This window comes from Microtus pennsylvanicus, chromosome 1, assembly GCF_037038515.1.
Source record: "Microtus pennsylvanicus isolate mMicPen1 chromosome 1, mMicPen1.hap1, whole genome shotgun sequence".
Lineage (NCBI taxonomy): Eukaryota > Metazoa > Chordata > Mammalia > Rodentia > Cricetidae > Microtus > Microtus pennsylvanicus.
In genome coordinates this window covers 111,889,083-111,907,939 of record NC_134579.1, presented here as the reverse complement: position 1 = coordinate 111,907,939, position 18,857 = coordinate 111,889,083, and the positions used below count along the sequence as shown (strand labels likewise).

General features: G+C 52.9%; 1 protein-coding gene across 2 annotated transcripts in view; it reads left to right on the top strand.

Annotated features, from left to right (window-relative positions):
* Aacs (acetoacetyl-CoA synthetase) overlaps window positions 1–14,623 on the top strand; it is a 40,848-nt gene extending 26,225 nt beyond the window's left edge. Inside the window, exons 8-18 of one of the 2 annotated variants that reach the window (XM_075978146.1) lie at window positions 1,856–2,003; window positions 4,656–4,736; window positions 5,551–5,675; window positions 7,125–7,189; window positions 7,312–7,434; window positions 9,444–9,557; window positions 9,988–10,113; window positions 10,803–10,872; window positions 11,058–11,116; window positions 11,756–11,958; window positions 13,496–14,623. In XM_075978146.1, the coding sequence (XP_075834261.1) occupies window positions 1,856–2,003; window positions 4,656–4,736; window positions 5,551–5,675; window positions 7,125–7,189; window positions 7,312–7,434; window positions 9,444–9,557; window positions 9,988–10,113; window positions 10,803–10,872; window positions 11,058–11,116; window positions 11,756–11,958; window positions 13,496–13,633 (1,252 nt within the window). In that variant the 3' untranslated portion in view covers window positions 13,634–14,623. The remainder of the gene's footprint in view (window positions 1–1,855; window positions 2,004–4,655; window positions 4,737–5,550; window positions 5,676–7,124; window positions 7,190–7,311; window positions 7,435–9,443; window positions 9,558–9,987; window positions 10,114–10,802; window positions 10,873–11,057; window positions 11,117–11,755; window positions 11,959–13,495) is intronic. The other variant, XM_075978156.1, reaches the window with a different exon arrangement.
* Window positions 14,624–18,857: the final 4,234 nt, after the last annotated feature.

The window sequence follows — 18,857 nt, the reverse complement described above, 5'->3', positions numbered from 1 at the left end:
CAAAGATTTTAGTGGGTGGATGGGATTAAAATACTTGCATGAAAGTCTTACTAGGTGGGGGAGATACAAAGATTTGAATTCCTTACACTAAACATATTTCTTGCACTCCTGACTGGCCTTGAGGTCTGTCCTTCACTGGCCCCTGCTCCCTGGGAAGAAAGCTGAGGGCAAAGCGCAGTTTGGCCAGCCCTGGCCGTTAGTGTTTCCCACTGATCCCAGCTGGATGGCTCCATGACAGTAATTCACCTGTCTGTTCTCTTGCTATCCTTTAAGTGCCGATGGCCCATGCCTCTGTGAATTAAATAGGTCAGTGCTGGGACAAGTGCATAGCTAGCTATGGGTAACTAACAGTGTGTCTCCATGAGGCCCAGTGGGTTCTGTCTCTTGAAGGCCACCCACAGCCACAGCTGTGTGTGAGGTCCTTGTGAGCCCGCCCAGGTATTTGTTCCTCTGGACCCAGGCAGCTTGCTGACCTAGTAACTGACAGCCAGATGGAGGAGATCTGTCTTATTCATGTAACCCTAGATTTAGCCCTGCTGTGTCTGATGAGGCCTTGATGCAGAGGTGAGGAGGAAAGCTGGGGGTCATCCCTGTTTATCAGTAACTGATGTGAAGTGAGGTTGTCAGGGGAGCCACATCCATGGTTAGTTCTGCTCTATGTAGTGCAGAGCAGTCCCCTGGTCAAACCCCAGGCACCCTCCACTGCCATTGTTTTCTTAGGATTGCTGCTGTCACAGATAAGCCTGCCTGGTGAATGGCTGGGTCAGAGAGCGTAAGACAGAAACTCCCCTGGTCTTTTCATTTTTAGGAGAGCAGCAAAACCATGGTTATTTACTGTGGTTTATGGAGCCTTTGAAAGACAGGGACTTTTCCCTGCAGTTAGTGTCCATTAGACTGGCGCTTCACCCAACAGGCTTCAGAGGAGGTGTTTGTGGGGTGCGACTGTCAGAACCAGTTTGGATGTCTTTTTTCCAAGCCATTCCCTGTCCCTGGTCTCTGAGGCATGTCTTCTCATGCCAGGCGGGGTGGGCTTCAGTGTCATTGGCCTCAGCAAATTGCTGAGGTGAATGATATCCCACCTCCTGGCTTGGAAGGGAGAGTTCGATTTGTCAGAAAATGGAGACCTGCTGTTCCCATTTGTTGTTTGGTTCTGGGCCACCCACGTCTGGTGACTTCTGGTGGCTGTGGGCTGAGGCAGGGCAGAACTTAGTTAACAGCTTGGGTTAGTTATATTTATTCTGGGTCTGATATTTACCTTTACTCCTCACTGCTACAGCAGCTGTAGGCCCGAGATGTAATAAACGAGGGTGATACATATTTGCTTGTGGTGGCTTCGCAGTTGCTCTACCTTCCTGATGCTGCCCTTCTGCCCCTGCCCCAGGGTGGGGAAGCCTTCAGGTTTAGCTGTGGGACAGGCACTCCTGTCCTGGGCTGTGCATCAGGAGGTGGAGTGTGAATAAGGAAGCAGACTGGTCCACACTGGTCCTGGGGTCTGTGGCCAGTGGATAGGCTCACTGTGAGCTAATCTTCCCAGCCATGTTGAGGGTTTTTTTGGGGGGGGGGCTGAGAGACTGGGGGAGGAGTTGTTTCTAAAGAGCCAACCCTTGATACAAGAAACTCCAGCACTTAATCTTCAGTGACTTCCCCTTTAGCCATCCTGAATTTGGGACTCTCCCTTCCTCAGGCACAGGCTTTCATACCCAGTAGCAGCTGTGGATACGGGCACACCAATGTTCCAGGCTCTTATGGTAGATGAGGAGGGATCTTGGGCCTTATCTAGCTGGGGGCTGAATCAGTAGGCCTCTTCTGGCATTCTGGAATGTTCACTGTTGGTTTCTCATGTTCCTGCCTACAGCATGTTCCTGGATGACTTCCTGGCAAGCGGGACAGGCGCTCAGGCACCGCAGCTGGAGTTCGAACAGCTGCCCTTTAGCCACCCTCTGTTCATCATGTTCTCCTCGGGCACGACAGGGGCACCCAAGTGCATGGTGCACTCTGCCGGGGTAGGTGACAGTCGTCAGACTATCCATTCTGCAGAGTCCCCAGGGTGCTGCTTTTCTCTGAGTGGGATGCTTCCAGGAGACCTGGAGCTGGCCCAGGGCAGTGGGGCTCTGCATCCTTGGCTGTTGTGGCTGTGACAGGCTACAGGGGTGTAGAGCACACTGCAGCCTGGGCAGGATGCGTCCAGTGAGCCAGCCGCCTTGACACTGCAGGTTGTGGGCCCGCAGAGGGTTGTGAGCCCAGAGGATGGGCTGGCAGCGTCTGCAAAAGGCAAGCAGGAAAGAGGACAGACTGTACCAGCACATCAGGAAAGAGGACAGACTGTACCAGCACATCAGGCTTGCAAGGGATGTAGTGAGCCTGTGGAGTCAAGCCGGAGCTGGGTGGCCTTTGAGTTTTACAGGGGACTGTAGATTGTGGTCAGAAGCACTCGAAAGCTACTAGGTTATGCTAAAAGTAACTCACTGAGAGCTTCCTGTGCTGTCATTGTGGAGGCTCACAAGAGGGACACCCACTTTCTGAGGGCAGGACATGAAGACTGAATCTCAGGAGGTCGGCCTCTCCCACAGCCTCACTCCTTGCCTGGTCAGTGGTCTTCACACATCCTCAAATGGCTCATGAGATACCTGGGCCTTAGTCTGTTTTCTTTCTATGACTGAATACTGCAGACAAGGGAGGGGCTGGGCTATGGGCCAGGGCCATTCCTGCTGCCTGGTGCCTTTCAGGACAGATAGGAGGGGTCATGTTTTCTCTGTCCTCACCCTGCCCTTGTATCTCCAGGGACCCGACTAAGCATTTAGCCTGGTTTGAGAGTCTCCCTCCCCCTTTTATTTTTATTGTTATTTGACTGTGTGGCAGATCAGCTTTGAACATGGCAGTCCTCCTGCCTCAGCCTCCTGAACACTGGAATAACAAGCATATATTACTGTGCATGGTTTTTGAGAGTTTGTTGCCTTGAAAATATATGAAAACAGACTGGGGGAGAAGAGAGTGTAGAGAGTGGGGTCAGAAGTCATCACTGGCTTGTCACTTGGGTTCCTGCATCCCTGGGAGCGTGTGCACCAGCACTGAAGACAAAAAAACGAGCTCTCGTTTGCGCCCCTGGGGAACCATGCTGCTGTGTCTCCTCCCCCAGGGAAGGCAGTCTGCCTGGGTGTAACAGTCAAGGGATAAGTGTGGGGATGGACCTGGAGGAGAAAAGCAATGCTCTGCTTTGAGCTTAGAACCTGAGAGTGACAGCAGGTGCATGGCGGTGTGACCCTTGGGAGGACTCTGCTCCTCCTTCCAGGTCCATCATGATTGGAAGGGGAGCCTCTGGGAGGTTCTTTCTGCTGAACCCTGTGTTTGCTTTGTTATTCCCCCCCCCACCCTTTTTTTTCAAGACAGGGTTTTTCTATATAGCCTTGGCTGTCCCGGAACTCACTCTACAGACCAGGCTTGCCTTGAACTCAGAGATCCACCTGCTCTTGTCTCCCAGGTGCTGGGATTAGAGGCTTGTAACACTGGCATGTTTGTTATTTGTCTGTGGCTGTGATAAAATGCCCCAACAAAAAGCAGTTTAGAGGAGAAAAGAGCTTACCCTGGCTTACAGGTCCCAAAAGGGTGTGGAAGGCATGGCGGCAGGAACACAAGGCCACTTGGTAGTCAGGAAGTAGAGAAATCGAAGTGGGGCTAGATTTTAAAACCTGAAAGACATACTTTTTCAAGCAAGGCTTCTGCTCCTATAGGCTCCATAACCTCCCAAAGAGCACTGCCTGCTGGGAGCCTGTGGGGGCATTTCTCATTTAGACTGCAGGAGCTTTGTATCTGACCTCTTCTGAGTGCGAGTGTGTGACAGGAGTTGGTGTGTTACATGCGAGTCTTGTGCAGCCCCTGACTCTTCCATAGCCTGTGAGCCTCCCTGTAAGCCTGGTGCTCATACCCGTGGGCCAGGCCCAGGCAGGGAGCTGGTTATTCCAGGGGCATCAAAGGGTGGCATCCTCACTCTGCCTCAGGATCTCATAGAGGACTCAGTATAGAGAAAGGAAGGCATGGGCAGTGGGCACTCACAGTGCTAGCTGGACTCAGCTCTGAGAAGGAAGCCCCAGCCTCCCACAGAGCTGCTGGGAGTGCACATGTGCAGGGTTTGGGGGTGCTGAACTGTCCTGGGCGAGCAGGAGGAGCTAGGTGCAGGGTTTAGGGGGTGCTGAACTGTCCCAGGAGAGCAGGAGGAGCTAGGTGCAGCGCTGGGGGAGGGTGTTTCCCAGGCTGTGCGTTGTGGATTTGGAGCCTGGGATTGTATTACCTACTAAATACTGAAACCAAAAGTGGAGGGTGTCGATGGGAGGTGTCCCATGTGGTCCCCTCTGCCTTAGTGTCTCTGAGCTCTGTGTTTAGATGTCTTCTTTCAGGACAGGGACACATCTGCTATAGGCCCTTGAGTTTTCTCTCCCATCTCAGTGAAGGTCATTTCTCTTTTTCATGAAGTTAGTATGTCTCTGGTGTCCCTGATGGGATGGGACAGAGAGCTCATAGGTGGATGGGGTGTGCTTGGGTGTCAGATGGCAGAGTGACACGGAAGCTGGCCCTTAGAGCCAGAGCACTCCAGTTGACTTTCCTAGGGAGGGGGGATGGATGATGTGTCTCACCATGCCTTGCTCTCCTGTCTCCCACAGGGCACCCTCATCCAGCACCTGAAGGAGCACATGCTACACGGCAACATGATGAGCAGCGACATTCTGCTCTACTACACCACGGTGTGTCCTGTGACCTCCTGCTGCCCCTCCTGGGGCCGGGTGGTACAAGGAATAGCCTAGAGCAGCATGGAGTGCTTGACACTAACCGGAGCTTGAGTTGGGAGTTGGGGTGTTCCTGTCCAGTCTGGAGACGTTCCAGAGCATCTAGCAGGGTCTTGGGTGGTTCATCTCATGTTTCTTTTTTTCAGTGCCTGGGATTGAACCCTGGTCCTCAGGCATGCTAGGCAAGTGCTCTGCCACTAAACCACATCCCTAGTCCTTAATTTTTTTCATTTTGAGATAGCATCTAGCTGAGTTGTCCAGGCTAGATGGTGCTTAACTCTGTAGACCAAGCTGGTCTTGAACCCCTGACCTCCTGCTGCAGCCTCCCAAATCCTGGGATTACAGGCATGCACCATTACTCCCTGCTTTCTGGGAACTTCCTCACCAGCTGTAGGTCCCCACCTCCCAATACTGACACTCAGGTTCCCAGCAAGTCTGCCCAGACTTCCCTCTGATCCATGTATGGAAGCTTGGGTGCCCCTTTTGTGCTCCAATTTGGAGATTCCTGCTGGAATTCCTCCCTCCCTTTGTGTTTTGTTCCAGATCTGCCCAGATTTTCTCCAAATCCCTACTACTAGTTATAGTAGTAGTCAGTGGGCCTGCGTGTCATTTCCTTTTAGAACATTTTTTGTTTGTTTTAGACTGGGGTTCACAACGTAGTTAAGGCTGGCCCCAAACTTGTAGTCCTTCAGCCTCTCCCCAACTGCCCTCAGTGCTAGGATTCTCGGCCTACACCTCTGCCTGACTTACCTGGTCTCCCTGTTTGTGGCAGGTCGGTTGGATGATGTGGAACTGGATGGTGTCAGCCCTGGCCACAGGAGCATCCTTGGTCCTGTACGATGGCTCCCCACTGGTTCCGACACCCAATGTGTTGTGGGACCTTGTGGACAGGATAGGGTAGGTACCCTGGGTCCTGCTCAGTTGACCCAAGCTGATCCAGAGTTCTCTGTCTTTCTGCGTGAGAGGGTGTGGAGAATGCTGGAAGCAGAGGGGACAGAGGACGAGACAGGCGCACCCTCAGCCTGTTGCTTGTGGAGTGAGGACTGGTCCTCAGACTGGGACTGAGAGAGGGGCCAAAGGAATGGGGTTCGCTCTTGTTTTTTGCACCAGTGGGATGGAAGCCAGGACCTCATGTATGAGACAAGCGTTCTTCCTCTGAGTTAGAGCCTTAAGATGTCTGCCTTTCTTTTCTCTCCCTTCCTCCATTCTTGCATTCCTTACTGTTTTTTATTTCTAAATTCTTACTTCAATTACCTTTCGGTAGAAATTACATGTATTGAAGGAGTTCGGGTGATAGTTCAATTAACTGTGTACTGAAGTGCTGCTGTCAATCAATTGATGTCACACCCTGGCCTTGTGCTGACTGTGTTCTTCTGTGCCCTGTGGAGCACAGGCGTTAGGAACGGTGCAGCATTGTGCACAAGATGGTGATTCCAGGGAATCTCTGATCAAGCAGGGCTGAGGGTGTAGGCGGCTGCTTATAGGGTGTCCCTGGGCTCAGGTGAACTGGAGAAGAAGGCTGATGCATGCAGGGAGACACACATGTGGGATGTGAGGCCAATAAACTGCATTCCCACCTGCTTTACTTACAAGTCCTCCCGGGACAGTGTGGCCAGTTCTTAGTGGTCCCTCGGGGCAGGTGAGTGGCCAGCTGTCTGCTGTAGTCTTCCCCGACGCATCAGAGCTATACTGCAGGGGTGTGGCTGCCCGGGGCCTTGCTCACGTCTCTCCCCTTGGTGGATGCTAGTGGGAGCCCTAAGGTGCAGAGGCCACATTTGGGCAGGACACAGAATTGGGCACCTCCTGGTGGCTAGGGATTATGAAACTTGTTTTTGGAGACCTTTAAACACCGCGTGCCACCAGCACTTGGTGGATGACCCGTTGCCAGGGATGGAGGCTCAGACTTCTGGTGCCAGCAGCACTGCTCTGAACCACCATGGTGGAAGCAGAGGTGCTGCTAGTGGGTTTTGTTTTTTGTTTTTTAAATCATTTTTAACATTGTGTGTGTGACTGTGCATGCTGTAGTGTGAGGTGGGGGTCAGAGGGCAGCTTGTTGGGAGTTGGTTTTGTTCTACGTGTGGGTCCTGGGGATTCAACTCAAGTTGTCAGACTTGGTGACAATCACCTTTGCCCACTGAGCTGGCCCACCACGAGTGTTTTTAAATCTTGGCCATTAACATTTTACATAAAACTGCTTGGCTAGAGTGATGTAATGGGACAGAGCAGGCCTGGAGCCTAAACAGGAGGGCAGGAGGTGGGAGGCTGTGGCTGGAGTCTGTTGCTGATGTTTGGAAGCTTTGGGGACCTACAGGAGGCCTGAGGTGCTTTCTCTCCCCTGTGTCATAGCATCACCATCCTGGGAACCGGAGCCAAGTGGCTGTCAGTGTTGGAGGAGAAAGACATGAAGCCAGGTGAGTGGCCTCTCAATTGTGTCCCCAGCCCAGGAACTGACATCCGTTCTGGCTGTGTCCTGCATGTGAGTCTGGCTAAAGGCAGTGGGCTTGCTTTAATATCTGGTCATTTTTACCCCCAGTGGAAACTCACAACCTCCACACACTCCACACGATTCTGTCCACTGGCTCACCACTGAAAGCCCAGAGCTACGAGTATGTGTACAGATGCATCAAAAGCAGTGTGCTCCTCGGCTCCATCTCAGGTAGGGCCAGAAGCAGTGGCTGCAGAGGGAAAGGGGGAAGGGAAATGTGGGGTGGCCCTTGGAAGCCATGGATGGGTGTCGTAGTTAGGAGCATTGTCACAGTGGTATGTCGAGTGACAGCAGGTTGTGGGATTAGAGAGTACTTGCTGTTCTTTTTTTTTTGGTTTTTCGAGACAGGGTTTCTCTGTGGTTTTAGAGCCTGTCCTGGAACTAGCTCTTGTAGACCAGGCTGGTCTAGAACTCACAGAGATCCGCCTGCCTCTGCCTCCCGAGTGCTGGGATTAAAGGCGTGCTCCACCACCGCCCAGCGTACTTGCTGTTCTTGAAGAGGACCAGAGTTTGGTTCCTAGCACCCGTGTTCGGTGACTTTAACTCAAGTCCTAGATCCTTCTTCTGGCATCCTTGGGGCTGTCTTAGTTAGGGTTTCTGTTGCTGTGAAGAGACACCCTGGCAGCGGTAACTCTTATAAAGAAAACATTAAATTGGGGTGGCTTACATTTTCAGAGGTTCAATCCTTTATCATCATGGTGGGGAGCATGGTGGCGTGCAGGCAAACATGGTGCTGGAGAAGGAGCTGCTGCATGCTGATATGCAGGCAACAGGAAGTAGACTGACTCACTGGGTGTGGCTTGAGCATGTATGAGGCTTCAGAGCCTGTCTCCACAGTGACACACTTCCTCCAACAAGATCACATCTATTCCAGTAAGGCCACATCTAATAGTGCCGCTTCGTTTGGGGGCCGTTCTCCTTCAAACCACCACATTCTACTCCCTGGCCCCCAAAGGTTTGCAGCCATATCATAATGCAAAAATGCATTCAGTCCAGTTTCAAAAGTTCCCATAAGTCTGTAACAGTCTCAAATTTATTTAAAAGTCTGAAGTTCAAAATTTTTTCTGAGATTCATGCCATCTCTCTCTCTTTTTTTCTTTCCTTTGGTTTTTTTGAGACAAGGTTTCTCTGTAGCTTTGGTGCCTGTTCTGGAGCTAGCTCTGTAGACCAGACTGGCCTCGAACTCACAGAGATCTGCCTGTCTCTGCCTCCCAAGTGCTGGGATTAAAGGCGTGCGCCACCATTGCCCAGCTCATGCAATCTCTTAACTGCATTTCCCTGTAAAATCAAATTTAAAAAGCAGATCACATACTTCCAACATGTAATGGCACAGAATATACATTATCATTCCAAAACTATATCTCCATGTCTGATGTCAAAGCGTTTTTCAGATCTCCAACTCCTTTCAGCTTTGTTGACTGCAGCACACTTCTCCCTGTTGGGTTGGTTCTACTCCCTGTTGGCAGCTCTCCTCATCAGGTATCCCATGGCTCTGTCATCTTCCAACATCTTGGGGTCTCCAAGGCAATTCAGGCTTCACTTTCATAACTTCATGAAGTGGCCTCTCTAGGCTTCCATTCAGGGACGCCCCAGACACACGCTCACTCATGTGGTTGGCCTTCCACACCTGCCTGTACCTGGAGGAGGAGGCGGTTATACTTAGAGCATAGTTTTGGGGGCATCTAGATCCATAGTGTGAGGATCAGGGTGTCTACACGGACTCTGCATCTCCTCTGGACTCCTGACTGGGATCCACAACCCACTGTGCTCCAGCTGACTTTGCTGCATGCCAGTGTATGGTGTGTGTGTCTGTGTGACGTGTGCATTGTGCGCGTGTGCACGTGGGGAGGTGTGTGGTGTGTGTCATCAGGTGAGGCTCCTGTTTATCCGTCTTAAGTCTTTGGCTTCCACGTGACCAGCTGAGAGCATTTGCTCTGAGTGCTTGGGTAGGGAGACCCAGTCAGAGAGAACATCACCAGACATGGCAGGTACAGAGCTGGGTCCAGAGTGTCACGCTTCCTCTCTTTGCACGTGAGCCCTTGCTGTCAGGCCTGTGTCTGTGGGATGGGCGGTGCTTGTCTAGGTAGGTCTGCATCTTGCTGACAGGGAACCCTGAAGGTTACCCGTCCCCAAGGGACACCACTCCCCGAGGGTCACTTGTCCTCTGATGTTGCTTGCAGGCGGCACTGACATCATCTCCTGTTTCATGGGCCAGAACTCATCCATCCCGGTGTACAAGGGTGAGATTCAAGCCCGCAACCTTGGCATGGCCGTGGAAGCCTGGAACGAGGAAGGTGAATAGCTCGCTGACTCTTCTGGGATGTCAGGGAGAGATACATACATAGATGTGTCCCTTGCTTATGATGATTCTTTGTCTCCAATGGGGAACACTGTCCTTTCCCGCGGGTGGGGTTTTGCACTCAAGGACTTCCTGACCCCCTCTTCAGAGAAGTAGGTATTGAGGTGGAGTGCCACAAGAGCAGTGGGGGCGAGGGGCGGGCTGTGTGTGGATTTTGTTGGGGAGGCCATGGTGCACATGCAGGGTCGGTCACTTTGGTTGGGCTGTGTGGATTTTGTTGGGGAGGCCATGGTGCACATGCAGGGTCGGTCACTTTGGCCTGCACACAGCAAAGTTGTATCCCAAGTAGGAGCGTAAGGAAGGGAGCGTTGTCAGGGTGTGGTCATGAGTATTATTCCAGGCTCAGTCTTCTCCCCGTGTGCCAGGGAAGGCCGTCTGGGGAGAGAGCGGCGAGCTGGTGTGCACCAAGCCCATTCCTTGCCAGCCCACGCACTTCTGGAACGACGAGAATGGCAGCAAGTACAGGAAGGCTTACTTCTCCAAATTCCCGGGTAGGTGGAGCAGCCTGCCGCCACTCCTTGCCTGGCTGTGGCTTGGCTTCCAGCTCCCAGTGGCTCTTAGTATCTCATCAGTGTCAGCTCAAGATCTGTACTTGGGTTCAGGTGACCCTCACCCACCTCTGCATTCAAAGCCATGAGCCACATGAGTCACTGGGCAGAGGGTTGAGGGCTGCCTGCCCCCTGGTTCAGGGCTTGTCTGCTGGTCCCAGTGGAGGCGGCAGTTGGAGGGAGGTCTGGAGCTTGAGGAGGGTGATGCTGTGCAGCAGGTGACCTGTGCCACCCGGGCCACCCCTGCCTTATGTGCTGACGCCTGCAGTTGACCTTGTCATGTTCCTCTGTAAAGGGCCCCCTCTCCATGGCCCTGATTCTTTCTGCCTTGCTTGGAATAAGTAGCCTTGAGGTCTTGGTGGACGGATGCTGTAACACCACAGGGGTTGTTGGCTTTGTGTAAACTACATGTGTGCAGTCACATGTACTGAGACTATAGGTTTGTGCCACCATATCTGACACATGCAGTTCACTGTCTCACCGGCCCTGGGCTCTGCTCAGCTACACACTGCTTGTTCCTGGACTTGTAAACTCTGTGGCCATCATCCCCTCCCTTCTGTCCCTGCCTCTGGTGTCTGGATGTGTCCTGGTCCATCCCTTAGTGTGGCCGATGTGTTCTGCCTTTCTTGCAGGTGTCTGGGCACATGGCGACTACTGCAGGATCAACCCTAAGACAGGAGGCATCGTCATGCTGGGCCGGAGGTGAGGTGTCCCTTCCTCCTGCCATTCCCTCTGAGGCATGGGGGACATGGCCTGTGACGTGAGAGGAGAGAGGGCAGCAAGTGGCAGCTGGATGCTAGGGGAGGAGCCATACTGGTGGGCGTGGTGCTTGCCCAGAGGGCCGGGACGTTGCCACATGCTTCAGCCACGTGCTTCTCGCTCTGCAGCGATGGTACCCTCAACCCGAACGGAGTGCGCTTCGGCAGCTCGGAGATCTACAACATTGGTTCGTGCTTGTCTCCTGCTATTCTCACTCGGGTCCAGGGTGGTCCCACCAGCACCAGGACCCTGATTCCCAAAGAGCTGGTGAGGGTGGACATCCATGTAGTGGGGTGAGGGGGGGTCCCCATGTATACATTTTCTCTTCTGGCCATACTGTGGCACCTCCTAAAACCTCAGAAAGGGTTCAGGTCCCTTGGTCTTGGCTTTCCTTCAAGCTCAGAACATTGGTCAATCTTATCTCTGATTAAGGGAAAGGAAACAGGCACAGAGAGGGTGTGTGAATGCTGAAGTACACACAGCACTGTACAGGACACAGATACACACCTCTGAGGGACTCTCAAAGCTTCTGCCTAGGCACTTAGTCCTAGCCCAGGCTCCAAAGCAACCCTTCTTAGGGAGGTGGCCTCCTTTGTCATGCCGATGAGATCTGAGCCCCAGGGAGTGCCAGGTCAGTATAACCAGGTGATGACCTGGACTCACTTTCTCCCTGTCACTGACATCTTAGTATGGATGACATATACCCTCACGTGGGCATCCCTCAGAACAAGTCAGCTGGCCTGGTGCCCTGCCTTTCTGACAGGTGACATGGCATAGTGGTCTGTAAAGAGCTTCCTGTGAGGCTGTTTCCTTTCTGCTTTTACAGTGGAAGCCTTTGATGAGGTGGAGGACAGCCTGTGTGTCCCCCAGTACAACAGGGATGGCGAGGAGCGGGTGGTCCTGTTTCTGAAGATGGTGTCTGGGCACACCTTCCAGCCTGACCTCGTGAAGCGCATCCGTGATGCCATCCGCCTTGGTCTGTCTGCTCGCCACGTGCCCAGCCTCGTCCTGGAGACTCGAGGCATTCCAGTACGTTGTCTCTGCCCTGGCCTATGAGAGCCGGGGTGACTGCAGCTTACTCTTAACTTCTATATGGGTACCATGTTGCCTAGCAACCATAGTCTCCCTCTTGACTGCATTTTCAGCAGCTTCTGTGGGCTGCCATTTTAGGAGGAGGCAACTGGCTGTCTGCAGCTCAACACTGCTAGGTGGGGATGGCAGGACTAACCCCAGCAGGCCTCAGAGCAGCCCGCCCCTGAGTATGGCCTGAGTGTGCCCTGCAGGCAGCTGGAGGAGTGTGAACTCTGAAGGGAGCTGCACGTGTGTGGTGGGGTTTGTGGGCCTCAAGACCCCTATTCTGGCTCAGTCACATTTCGAGTCAGGAATAGCGGTGTGCAAGCTCCAGTTATCCATAATTGCTGTGAAGCTGCCATTCCATGCCTGTAGGCTGCTGCTCATTAGATCATGGGGGGACCCTGGGCTTCTGACTTGGGGGCTCCCTGTGCGGACAAAGCAACAGAGTCTGAGCGACTGAGTGTGAGTGTGTGCAGAGCTGGACTTGGAGATGGACTCAGCTGGGCTGAGCTGGGTGAGACTCCTGGAGCATGCTGGGAGTAGTCAAGTCAACCTGGGTGGTCTGCGCTCTGCCTGGGAAAGAGTTTTGACTGTGTCCCCATAGCCACCAAGGGGTGGGGAGGAAGAGCCTGGAGTGCATGCTGCGTGAGGGTGAGTGGATGAGTGTGAGTGAGTGTGAGTGTATGAGTGCATGAGCAAGTGAGTGAGTGTGTGAGGGAGTGAGCGACTGAGTGTGAGCGAGTGAGTGTTTGAGTGCGTGAGCAAGTGAGTGTGTGTAAGTGTGTGAGCGAGTGAGTGTGTGAGTACATGAGCAAGTGAGTGTGTGTAAGTGTGTGAGCGAGTGAGTGTGTGAGTACATGAGCAAGTGAGTGTAAGTGTGTGAGCGAGTGAGTGTGTGAATGCATGAGCAAGTGAGTGAGTGTGTGAGCGAGTGAGTGTGTGAATGCATGAGCAAGTGAGTGAGTGTGTGTGAGCGAGTGAGCGACTGAGCGAGTGAGCGACTGAGCGAGTGAGCGACTGAGTGTGAGTGAGCGACTGAGTGTGAGCGACTGAGTGTGTGAGTGCTTGAGCAAATGACTGAGTAGCCTGGTCCTACTGACACCCTTCTGGGCAGGAACAGAGATCAGTTGGGGGGTGGCACCTGAGACAGGTGTAGTGTCACTCTGGGCAAGGGCCATGTGGCAGCTGGTGTACCCACTTTAGGGCTCCTGGCTATGGGTCTGGTGCATTGTACAGCCTTGGAGACACCCACATGTTCATGTGGTTTTGGCACAGGCATGAGATCACATGACAGGTTCCATGGATGGTGTCAGCACTGCCTGTGATGTCCTTCCCAGCAGGTCCCCTCAAGGTGTCTGCAGGTTCGAAGCCACTGTGTGTCTGGTTTTATGGGTCTTTCTGGAAGAGAATGTCGGTAGAAACCCGAGGCGAGGCTGCACTGTGTCACCTCTGGTTTAAGCACTTCTGTTTGTCCTCTGTCTTTTCCCCACAGTACACACTCAACGGCAAGAAGGTGGAGGTGGCTGTGAAGCAGGTGATGGCTGGAAGGGCCGTGGAGCACCGAGGTGCCTTCTCCAACCCTGAGACCCTGGACTTTTACCGGAACATCCCTGAGCTGCAGGACTTCTGAGTCAATGGCTCCCACACCGTCCAGCCGTGCATGTGATGGAACTTAGGGTCACTCCAGAGACAGCGGCTGCTCCAAATGGCCCTGGGCACTGCACATTCCGCGGGCTCGGAAATAGCATTCCTGTTTCGAACTCATTGGTGGGGACCAGGTCTCCCATGCTCCAGGATGTGCCTGGCCTTCAGAGACCAGGAGGGTACATTGAGGCTCGTCTCAGCCCTGCTGCTGTAGGTCGGCACACAGCCTTGCAGGTGCGGAGCTGATGGCGTTTGATAACAGCATACCGGAGGAGCGATGTGGCCTTCAGCCTCATGAGTCCACTGTCCCATCTTGCTCTATGAAGGTGAAATCACACTTATACTCCCCGTCCTTCACTGGCCTGGCTCCCTCAGCCATTCTGTCCTCTCCAGAGCTGACTGAAGCCAGGGCATCTGGCCCAGCATGCCTGTCATCTCACAGATGGCTGTTGGGACCCCTGGGCTGACGGCTCATGTACTGTCTGCCATGGCCAGAACACCATTCTAGGGAATTGTGAGCGACACTCCAGCCACGAGCTCTCTGCTGTGGCCAGTCCCCTCTGCTGCAGGGTTCTCGCCCCTCTCTGCGTCTTAACACAGTGTTGGAACAGGTCAAATCTTCCTGGGTGGCATCTGTGCCACCACTTACATGCGTCCTAGGATCCCAGAGTCCTTCGGGGATGGAGCTGCCTGGCCTCAGGGAAATGGCCTCCGGCTCCCTCCTAGTAGTTCCTAGGCTCTTGTGTTGTGACTGTCCTCTGCACTTGTAAACGGAGTCTCAGGCTTTGGTCGTCAGGACTCGACGGTGCTTCTCATCTAGTGTGTGGAGTATGTCACAAATCCTGCTGATCATTTTGTATTTTTTTTTAAACTGAGCACACTATAAAACCTATGGAAATATCCTGGATTTTAAGTCTATAAGGGAGAAGTGCTATGAAGAATTTTATGGAATAAACTTGTGCCATGCACACCTGTACATGCGCAGTATACTTGTGCTTCTCTGAGGTGATTGACACCCTTGTGTAGCTGACTGTACCGGTGTCAGCTCACTGCTGCACCGTGGAGTCATATGACTTAGCACCGTTGTATGATGGTGTTTCCTGTGCTCCTGGTGTTTAGCAATGGACCTGGTCTATGTTAGATCAGTATCTCATGCCTCCCTGCCACCCAGGGCTGACTGGGTGTCCATCACAGTCCAGTTTTATCACCCGAGTCTCTCTGGATTATGCCCAGTAGCCACAGACCCCAAATCAGCCCATGTAACCTTCCTGCCACAGAGAGCGGGTAGCAGTACTGGTCTCCAGGATGCAGGAGCACACAGCCCCTCTGTGTACTGTGCCCTGTCATCCCTGGTGTGGCTGTCTTACCTGTTGGCGGGTGGCATCCCTGGCTTGTTCCCACCAAGCCTTCAGAGACCAGGAGGGTACCTCACGGGAAGAGGTAAGTGATGGAGGCCTGGCTTCATGTGCCCGTCAGCAGAACTATGGCTTTCCTGGGAGGTCAAGCTGCCTGAGCCCACTGGCTGTGCTGCTGGGGAGCTTGGGGACCTGAGCACTGAGAGGACCTTTTGCAGTTTTCCATGGGTCATTGTATCAGGCTTGAAGCCACCAGTGGCTCCAGTTCAGAGGTCAGAGCCTGAGGTGGTCCCATCAATGTGCACAGAGTTCCTTGGGGTTCTGGAAGAGCCCCCTTCCTGTTATTAGGGGTGTTTCCTCTCTTGGCCAGTGCCTCTCTGCCTTGGTGGGCCTGAGCCCCCATTTGTCGCACCCCCATGACCCTGGCCGTCCCTGTGGCCTCTAGTTCTCTCCCCTTTACCATCTGCTGCTAAGCATCCAATTCCCGACCTCATGTGCCACATATGTCCTCCCAGGTTCCCAGAGGAGGATGGGGCACTGTTGAGGTGGGGGCTTCGAGTCAGTCTTCCTGTGTGATTTCTACCACAGATGTGTCTGGGTCTCTTTTTTTTGTTTCCCTTTTCTGCTTTATTTATTTTGATGGTATGGGGATGGAACTTGGGGCCTCATGTGCTAGGCTAGTGCTGTGTCTCTGAATTAAATGTCAACCCATTTTATTTTATTTACTTATTCTTTTGTATCCTCCCTCTTTTTTAAAATATTTATTTATCATATATACAATATTCTATGTTCATGTATGCCTGCAGGCCAGAAGTGGGCACCAGACCTCATTACAGATGGTTGTGAGCCACCATATGGTTGCTGGGAATTGAACTCAGGACCTCTGGAAGAGCAGGCAATGCTCCCAACCGCTAAGCCATCTCTCCAGCCCCCAGCCCATTTTAAACAGAGACGTATTTTTATGTGTGTGAATGCTTACCTATGTATATGTATGTGCACCACATGCATGCAGTGCCTACAGAGGCCAGAAGAGGGCATCCGATCCCTTGGTATTGGATGGTTGGAAGCCACCACATGAGTGCTGGGAACTGAACTTGGGTCCTCTGCAAGAGCAGCCAATGCCCTTAACCACGAACCAAATTACCCACTGTGCCTCCCTCACCTTTGTGGGAATCCAGGTTGTTGCAAATTATCCTGTAATTCATTGCTTTTATTCTGACTCAGCAGGAACTCAGTGTATGTATGTCAGTTCTATTAGGCCTGCTTTCCTGCGTGGTTAATCTTGCAAATTGAATTTGGGGGTCAGCACCTTTGCTTGACTGATTTCATGGCAGCAGTCTGGGGACTGACAGGGAGCTGGGCTACCATGGGCATTGGAATTCTGAGCTGGGATTTCTGGTTAGGCAACCATTCCCATCTTTTCCCACCCACCTGTCCTCTTCCATCCTGGCGTCTCAGCTCCCCACATGGAAGGCAGAGGTCTGTGATGGATGGCTACTGTTCATGGTGGCTCTGTCAGCCACTCTGTCAAAGTGACAGTCAATGTTCTGTCTTCAGACCCCAGGTTTATTTTTAGCCAGTCTTCTCTGAGGTGGAACCACACAACAGTTCCGGGCTTGGCTCTCATCATACAGGCTGGGGTAGGACCGACTAGTGCAGCCAGAAATGAGATCCTTGTTAGGATAATGTCCTGTCGGATCCCCCTCATTAATCAGTAGAGACTCATGATTTTGGCTGCCTGGACACACAAGCTTTGAAGGAGTCAGGCCATGGTTAGCTGTGTGTGTTTGAGATGGGTCTCATGTAGGTAGGCTACGTAGGCTGGCTTCTATGTAGCTGAGGCGACGGTGGACTCCTGATCCTCCTGCCTCTATATTTAGTTTTCTGTGACACTGGGGACAGAATTTGGGATCCGTGTTTGGTAGGCAAGTACTCCACCCACTGAGGATCCAGTGGGTATCTATCTCTTTTGAGTCTCTTGGCCTTCCCAGGATTGCAAGACCACTGTGGTTCTAGTCATGGAGGGTTTGCTTAAAGCAAGACGAGATGAGGCATGGTCAGGTGGCTGCCACCTTGGGGGTCCCCAGATAACCTCTGGTGCAGAAGTGGATCTGCAGGGAGTCTAGGATAATGGACAATTTAGTTTTCCTACCCTGGATGCTTGAGGAGGAGGGAGCGGGAAAGGTGTTCAAGGTTGAACTCAGCTGTGCATAAATGACATGGCAAACATCGAGACTGCTTCGGGATGGTTGAGGGCGCCTTGGGAGGGGTCTGACACCCCTGTGACACGCACATGGCTGGCTGAGCCACTTCCGGCCCTGCCTGGGTGGCTGCCACCTTCCCTGTGGAGGTGGGCGACATTAAAAATTGGAAGCTAGTCTTTATGCAAATGTATGCCCCACTTTGTCTTCAGATTTTAATTTTTCTATGAATTATTCCATTTTCCTCTCCTCCCCACTTCTCTGTGGAAGAAATCAAAAATATCCAGCAGTCTATCAGAGGAATTTTCCAATCTTTCTGTTTTGTTGAGTATCTGCCGGTGCCAGGACCCCTCTAGGACCAGGAGATAACCAGCAGGGCAGTTCCTGTGGTGTGTAGCTTATAAGCCTTTTATATGTGAGGCTGACCACAGACCAAAGAATGCAGGAGGAGAATCAAACACCGACCGATGGTAGAGAAACAGCTGGGTGGTCGGCCAGGGAAACCTGAAGGCTGGGAAGGGGCCAGCCACATGTTCCACGAAGGAAGGGTGCTCTAGGCAGAGGGGACAATCGGTGCAAAGGGTGTGGGGACTTCTGGGACCAAGACTGGGGTGTAGGTGCCGTTTCTCACTTACTATCCACTGGGCTGCATCTTGACCTGGAGGTCTTGGTCCCATTGTCCCCTCTGTCCTCCAAGCCCTTAACAGGCACTGTCCCTCACCCTGAGTCCTTCCCACTGCGGCTCCAGAAAGTATCTGGAGTTGTTATTTTTGTTTTGATTTGGGGGCGAGGGTCTCGGTCTTTCCTACCCGCAACTTTCCCCAGGCCTCAACCTCCCAAGTGTTGGGATTCCAGATGTGAGCTGGGGCACCCGGTGATAGCCCAGGGTCTTGGTCTTCTGAGGGGTCACTGGAGCCGCTCTCCTGGTTTCCACCTGGTTTCCATCCTGTCCCAGCCCTGAGGATGAGGGGCCTCTGGGAGCAGTTCCTCAACCCAGGGTCTACAGAGTTCGGCTGTGCATCTCCAATGGGTCTCTGGTGCCCACACAGTCCTACCACAGGGTCTTTGCACATTCTGTCTCTGCCCTGGCAGGCTGCCCCCAGCCTGTGAGGCTCCTTTCCTTGCTCTCTGTTAAGACACATGCTGATGTCCTTTTCAGTCCCTACCCTCGCTTAAGCTGCCCCCTCCCACTCTAAAGATGCCCCCATTTACTCTTGACTTCTCTAACCTAATTTTCTTCTTATGACTTCCTCATCTATGTGGCCACCTGTCTCCTGCCCAGGGTGCCAGCCTCACCATGCCTAAGGACTTCACTGTGATGCCTGGCGGGTCCCTGGGGCAGAACAAGAGGCCAAGGAGTGAGTGGAGAGCGGCTGAGTGTTTCGGGAAGACGGCCTGCGCTGAGCCTCATGGCTTCTTCAGAATCTCAGTGGCTCTTATGTAACTCACTGTCTGCAGCGCTGTCTGCACCGGCTCCTCAAGTGGTTATATTTGGTGTTTACAGCCTCTCTTTCCCTTCTGGGAGTTCTGTTGAGAGCTCGGGGAATCAGGCTTGGCTGCTGCAGGGAGATGAGTCTCCTGCTGTGGTCCAAGAGGCCCTGGAGACCTGGAGATACTCTCCCTGGCTGCATCCCAGCCACTGCCCTGGCCCTGG